We start from the raw sequence: 6751 nt of genomic DNA on the forward strand, positions 1-6751 counted from the left end.
CGTCGGCGCTATTCAGATGCTGCACCATAATGGTTATTCGTCAAATTAACTGTGAGCGTGCGCAGAGGAAGGCGCAGGAGATGGTAGAATGAAGCCGTTAGAGCATCTCCAACGGGAGTCCCTATATCGATGTCCCTATCCCCAAAATCTGTTACAACAGTGGTATCATCGAAGTTACGGATAATTTGGGGATGTATCCGGGTGTTTTTGTCCCCATTTCGCTCGGATGTCCCAATAACTTAACTGAACATTTTGGGGACATCCCCATAATTTGGGGACAAAATCGCCCGGATAAGCCCCAAATTATCCGTACTGTAACATGAAGTAACGGTACAACCGAAGTTTTGAGATATAGAGTTGGGATAGGGACCTGCGTTGGAGATGCTCTTAAGACTCCTACCTCTGCGCAAACGCTACACGCCTAAGACCTACGCCTACCTCTTGTTTCTTGCTTCGTGACAATCACTACGCTATACGCAACCAGCCGTTATTTACAGTTAGTTGGTGTACAAAGGTTGTCGTTCTCTTAACGAAACGTACCGTATGCTGGGGTTCATATTGATGTGTTTATTCTAAAACTGGAGCGACATGGGAATGGAATCGACACATCGAAATGTAACAGAAGAATACTTGAGTAAGCAGAAGGGGCCGATACTAGTATCGAACCGCTTCGCCAATTGAACGCGTCTGCTGGATCAGGGGCAGTGTGTAATATTTGGTTTTTACTTTTCATACCTCGTGCTTCGACCGATCTTCTTGGGAAGTTCGGTCCTCGTCTCCCTTGTTATCCGGATTCCCCTGGGGAGGGACTACCTGCGGTGAAGTTTTGAAAAATCTATCCACCATATACTCTGGAAGGAAATATACGGAAGTCTCTATATAATGGTGCACAGGTTTTTCAAAACTTGACTGATTTCACAGCTGCCAATCAAACCACGGTGAATCCAATGCGACAATCTCCTCACAACAAAACAGCCGGAAACGTGTTCATTCCTCTGCGAGTGCCGATACTTAAGTCCGACGCGAAAGGTTATCACCACCATGCTTTTCTAAAAAAAATTCCAAAGTATTAAAAATTAAATTAATCCAAAAACATGCCCAGATTTGTTTACTAAAAACAAGCATTTCTAGCTTTGAATTGCATGCAATAAAATTCAAAATATTGAGTGATCAGTGAAAAAAAATACGTTTTTGCACCGACGCAAAAGGTTATAACCACTGAACAACCCCATCAGTTCGGCCACGACAATATGATTGGCTATTTACAGTTAAGTTAGACCAATCCTTAGTTTGGCTCAAATATGATTTACAGCTGTGAACACTTTTTGCGTCGTGTCAAGTCAAATTTTTGACGCAACATATCTCAGGAAATCCGTGAAATTTCGCAAATCTAAAGGCATGGCAGGAAAACATAATTCGAGCCCTATTTAATAGTTCCTATTATTGTACTTTTCACTCGTTTTGGCTATTCACACGACAAAACTGAGTCTTTGTTACAGTAACACCAGTCTTTAAGAAACATTTGTACCGTGATTTACCTTGTAACGGAAGTGCAACGTCGAGAGTTTATGTGAATTACAAAGGCAACCCACCAGTGATTTACACAACTCCCACGCTTTTGCACATTCAGAATCTGCCAATTCGTTCTTACATCTGCTATTCAAACCACCAAGAGCACAATTCCCTGGTAATCCCGACCTTGAACTCTCAAATGACACATAGCAAAGACATGCGCTGGAGATCCATCGTACTGCGCTATGGACTCGATATCAAAGATATCCACGCGGTATTGGGCATGTCAATTCGGTCAATCACGCCATGGAACCAACAGTTTCAGAGCATTGGCTACGTTGGAACGAAGACTCGAGAAAAGCGCAGCTCCCGCTGGAGCTCAGACGTCATACAGTTTGTAAAACAGTACACAACCTTATACCCGTGCTTCTACATAGAAGAGCTCCAAGCTGAACTCAAGTTTCATTTCCCTGTGCTTCAAAACACCAGCACTTCAACGATATGTCGAGCACTCCGGTTTGATCTCAATTTGACACCCAAGGTCCTTGAAAAGCAAGCGCGAGAAAGCAGCGCGCACGAAGTCCAAATGTATCGTTCCCGCCTGGAACCGTTCTACAGCCATCCAAGCCAGGTGGTCTTTCTCGATGAAACTTCTAAAGACGGACTTGACGCTGTGCGCAAGTATGCGTGGTCGAGGCGGAATACACCCGCCGTTGTTTCGCTACCGTTTGCTCGAGGCCAGCGCGTGTCCATACTGGCTGCATTTGATAGCACTGGCTTCATCTCGTGGGACTATACAGCAGGGACTTTCGACCGCAACCGTTTCCACCACCAATATAGAACAGGTCATCCCATACCTAAATCCGTGGCCCTTGCCCAGGTCGATTTTGATCCTGGATACTGCCAAGATTCACATGTACCGCGAGTTGGAAGCTGCTGTGCATGCGCGTGGTGCTTTGGTTTTCTTTTTGCCACCGTATTGTCCCCAACTGAACCCTATCGAAGTTGCATTCGCACAGCTTAAAAAATGGATTCTGAAGTACCCATTGGCTTTTCGCAACGACATACGAAGGACTTTAGAAGTGGCATTGGTCAAGTCCACGATATCGACGGAATCTCCCAGTCAAATGGGATTTAATCTCTGCCATCATTGTGGATATGAAAATGGTTACTTAGACGACGAGAAGTTTAATTTTTAATTATAACTATCACACATATTATTAATAGTATTAGTATTCATTCTCTGTGAATAATATTTCGTACTACGTACATATCACATACAAATTAGATTACTGTAGTGTACTATGATACTTCTATACTTCTGGCTTGTGGAATTGATATCCATCCACACTTGGCTATGAAATTCGCTGAAATATATTAATCACTGTCGACCTTATGATCACAATCTGAAATGTTATCCAATGGTACAGTTGTTGGTATGGGAGCACGAAACGGAGCGTAGAGATCGTATCCAGGTAGTCCAAGCAAAGTGCTAAAGTCACTCACATTCACCCGAATGTGAACAATGTCGTCGTTGATCTGAAATCTGACTTCACGGTATTCTTGCATGGACGCCGCCGCCCGTTGTCGCCGCTCGCATTGAATGTCCGCGTTCGAATCGTCGATATGCTCCAGTTGTCTAATGGTTGCGTTGGAGGGCAGGTTGACCACATCAGGCTCAGCAACTTGACGAGCCAAGGTCGAGCTCAAATACTCAAGGGTGGCAGGCCCAGACTGACGTTCGCGGTCCGCGGCAAGAATTCGAGCTGACATTTCAGCCCTGCGTGAAGTTGTTGCGCGATGAAGCTGTTGCGGGTTGCGATATATTTTCTCTAAATATTCGAATACTTCGAGCGCGAAATCACCTCGGGTTGCCTTCATACAGTGATTTGTCCATGCAAGTTTGACCGTGTCGATAAAATTGCCGTCGTGTACAACGGTAAAGTTCGACTGCTTGGTGTGGAGTGATGGCTTGACAAGCACCAGGAAGTCGGGTTCGATTTTGAGCGTTGATTTAACCTTCTTCGTCGTTTGAAGCTCGTCATATTGCACAACAATGGCCTGGACTCGGTCCGATATTCGACACCGGAGGGACGCGAAGGAGTCTTCAACAGTGTCGTACATGAGACTGGTCGGTGGTTGCTTCGCATAGCTACGGCTGTTACAGAGCGGCACTCCAATTTTGACGCTTAGTGACACAGTCACTCCGGTCGGCATTTCGAGTGCATCTCGAGCCATGGCTTCACGAAGCGGTGTGAATTATAGTTCGACATTATTTTGGTTTCATAAATATCTAGGTAGTTACGTCCAAAAGACTAGTGTTTTATTTAACTTTGTAACGATGATACAGTTCACGTGCATCGCTTTTATCAACGTAAAACCGACGCCAAAACAAGTGCAAAGCACAATAGATCATAAAACAACTGAATGTGTTGTTTGTAATGGATTATTGCGATCAGTCATAAAAGTCGGAATGACGGGTTGTGATTTTCTAAAATGGTGGAAGGTACTGTAACGCATCGAAATCGCGAACAGCAATAAAATAAACATAAATTGTGCATATTTTTATTCCTCAATACAAAAATTCAAGATACACGCGCTGTTCCCGATTTTCGATTAAGTTCAGGTTATTTCCGGTATATTTCGTTCAACGCACAACTGATTCACGCCATGCGTGTTACCAGGTATGTTCGCCAATCATTCAATATCTTTCGTCCAGACTCTACGTGGTTGCAGTAAATTTCGACTATTGTCCGGTATATGTCACCCCACAGCCGGTATATTTCACACGATGTTCAATACTTCGAAGTATATTTCAAACGATGTTCTATCTCTTTCGATAAATCGACGCAGTAATCGACGGAACGAAGTAGCCAATGAGGTTTTCGAAAAAAATTTCGATCAATCAACTTACAGTGGTCGACAGCTGTGAGGGGGCCTTTGGGAATAATTATTGCTGCATAAATGCTAGCGATAAACAGTTAATATGAACATTGTAGGTCGCAGGCCAAACTACAAAGTGCGCATTTAAACACATCTTCAATGTTGATATTCTCGCTAAAGCGATGTTGCAACGTTTCAACATGAGTCATTTTTCACCGTATTACATAATAAAGTTCCATATCTAATAAACGCGTTTTTCATTTTATGCATAAAAATAGGTGAAAATCTGAGAAAAATCCTTTCATAATCGATACATATCATCAGAAGCCCCTCACAGCGTCGACTTTTGTCAACAGGAAACGAAAAATAGTGTAGTACTACATGGGGAATGGTATGTAGTACTTACTAACGTTATACCATTCCCCATGTCATTGACGTTCTCCCTAGTATTGTGTGTTCTACTCTATATTTCCATGGGCGGTTCTTAAATTGCCCCAATCCGAATGACCGTGAAATGACCACAAAACAATCGCTACTAATCACCCTATTATGACGCAGTTTCCTGAGCTGAGTCAATGGCCGAAGATCCAATCTTGCAGCATTAACACCTGAGCGCGTAGGCCTCGTATGTGAGTTTCTTCGTATCCCCACACAAACTTCTCAAGTACACCAACTGGACGCCCGCGCTACCGCAATGTGCGACACACCTCGTCGTACTGCCCAGGCAGTTATGGAAAACTAAGTTGGATGTCCATTTTCTGCCCAAATCTTCGAAATTCTAACCAATGAAATCATTGGGGCTATTTGTTGGCGATTTTCACAATGGATCACAATTGGCAAGTTTAACCGGAAAGAACAATAATATAGTTTGTCAATGATGCAAGAGATTGCAACGAGCATACAAGAGTAGATATCTTCGACTGACAGCATGCTTTGCGTGCTTCAATATCGCGAATCCCACGGCGCTATTCAGGTGCTGCACATAATGGTTACGTCGAAGTATTCATCAAATTAACGATACTTACAGTAGTCGTCGGTGATAACGTTGGATAGGAATAGGGAAAGCAACGAACAAGCAGATGCAATGCATTAGTACGAACAACCAGTTCACGTACTGGGGGTGGGAATATAGCTCAGTGGTAGTGCATCGGTTTCTTAACTCAAAGGTCGTGGGTTCGATCTCCAGCTTCCCCGGATTATTTCCGCAAGGATTTATCCGTCCCTCCCCTGGGGAACTCGGATAACAAGGGGGACGAGGCCCTAACTTCGAAAACGAAGGTGATCGGTCGAAGCAAGAGGTATGGAACCTTGCGCGATGTAAAAACCAAAGATTACACACTGCCCCTGATCCAGCAGGCGCGTTACAATTGGCGAAGCGGTTGCATAACATGTGGTTCTACTGTAGTATTGCCCACGCGAAGAAATGTCTTACTCGGAGTAAACAAATGATAATTCAAACTCAATTAACCACCGTACGTACTGCAAGTTCAACTTCAATGTGGATCCTTCATTCTTTGAAAGTGCGATACCGTACGTTTGGGTGAAAAGGCTCCCGAATTTTCGTAACTTCATCAATACTACTCCAATTTTGATGAAATTTTGAGAAGTACTTGTGGTTTGTATTGAAATGCCGCTGAGATATCCTATTTCTTTGATTGCAACTTTGAATTAAAATCGTCAAAATATAACATCCAAGTTATCCAACTTTGTTAATCATATTCCGGAGAATTTGCTTCCACATATAACGTCACATAATAGTCTTATGAGGTCTGGCTTTAACTAATAAAACTCGTTACATTTGACTAAAACTTAGACAGAATTGCACAAATTCAGTGCACACACCTAGGTAGAACAAAATCCTAAAATGCACCCATTTTTGATTCCACCATGTTGCCACGTTGCAAACCCAGTAGACCTCAGTCAGTGCATGACTACACCTTTTCCCAATCAAGTTGCGCACTTTTTCCAATCAAGTTGGCAAAAAAACATTTGAAACGTCATTTTTAAAACGGTGGGTGGTTAAAAACACACAAATTTCCAAGCCAATGTGAACTTTTTCCATTTAATATGAACTGCCTACTGACCATACACCATGCTCTCCAATAGGATGGCTTTGTCGACGTTGCGCTGACAGAAGATGACCTCGCGGACCACCAACGGCTGCGTGATGCATGGCAGCGACGCGCGAGCAGCATCCTCAAGTAAGACCATTCGTCGTTCGAGAAACGTCCCATACTCACCACGCTCGAATATAGCATAAGTGTGGAGGGCGAGGTAGCTCTTGATGCGAGCCTTCAAGACGCTAAAGCAGCTTTCGATCGGGTTCAGCATCGGTGAGTAGAGGCCAAGGCGCAGC

At 43.6% G+C, this 6751-nt stretch overlaps 1 protein-coding gene and 1 pseudogene across 2 annotated transcripts; one reads left to right on the forward strand and one right to left on the reverse strand.

The window, feature by feature from the left end:
• Nucleotides 1–2869: 2869 nt before the first annotated feature.
• Nucleotides 2870–3783, reverse strand: H257_14232 (hypothetical protein). Its single transcript, XM_009841995.1, has one exon. The coding sequence runs from the start codon at nt 3748–3750 to the stop codon at nt 2890–2892; it is 861 nt and encodes a 286-aa protein (XP_009840297.1). The 5' UTR covers nt 3751–3783; the 3' UTR covers nt 2870–2889.
• Nucleotides 3784–5517: 1734 nt separating this feature from the next.
• H257_14233 lies at nt 5518–5589 on the forward strand (annotated as a pseudogene). The gene has a single exon. The product of its transcript is annotated as a tRNA-OTHER (tRNA).
• The last annotated feature ends 1162 nt before the right edge of the window (nt 5590–6751 follow it).

This window comes from Aphanomyces astaci (genome assembly GCF_000520075.1).
Source record: "Aphanomyces astaci strain APO3 unplaced genomic scaffold supercont1.55, whole genome shotgun sequence".
In the NCBI taxonomy this organism is placed as follows: Eukaryota; Oomycota; class Saprolegniomycetes; order Saprolegniales; family Verrucalvaceae; genus Aphanomyces; species Aphanomyces astaci.

Coding starts and splice junctions, on each gene's coding strand:
- H257_14232 (XM_009841995.1), bottom strand. CDS start 3,750: ATGGCTCGAGATGCACTCGAAATGCCGACCGGAGTGACTGTGTCACTA.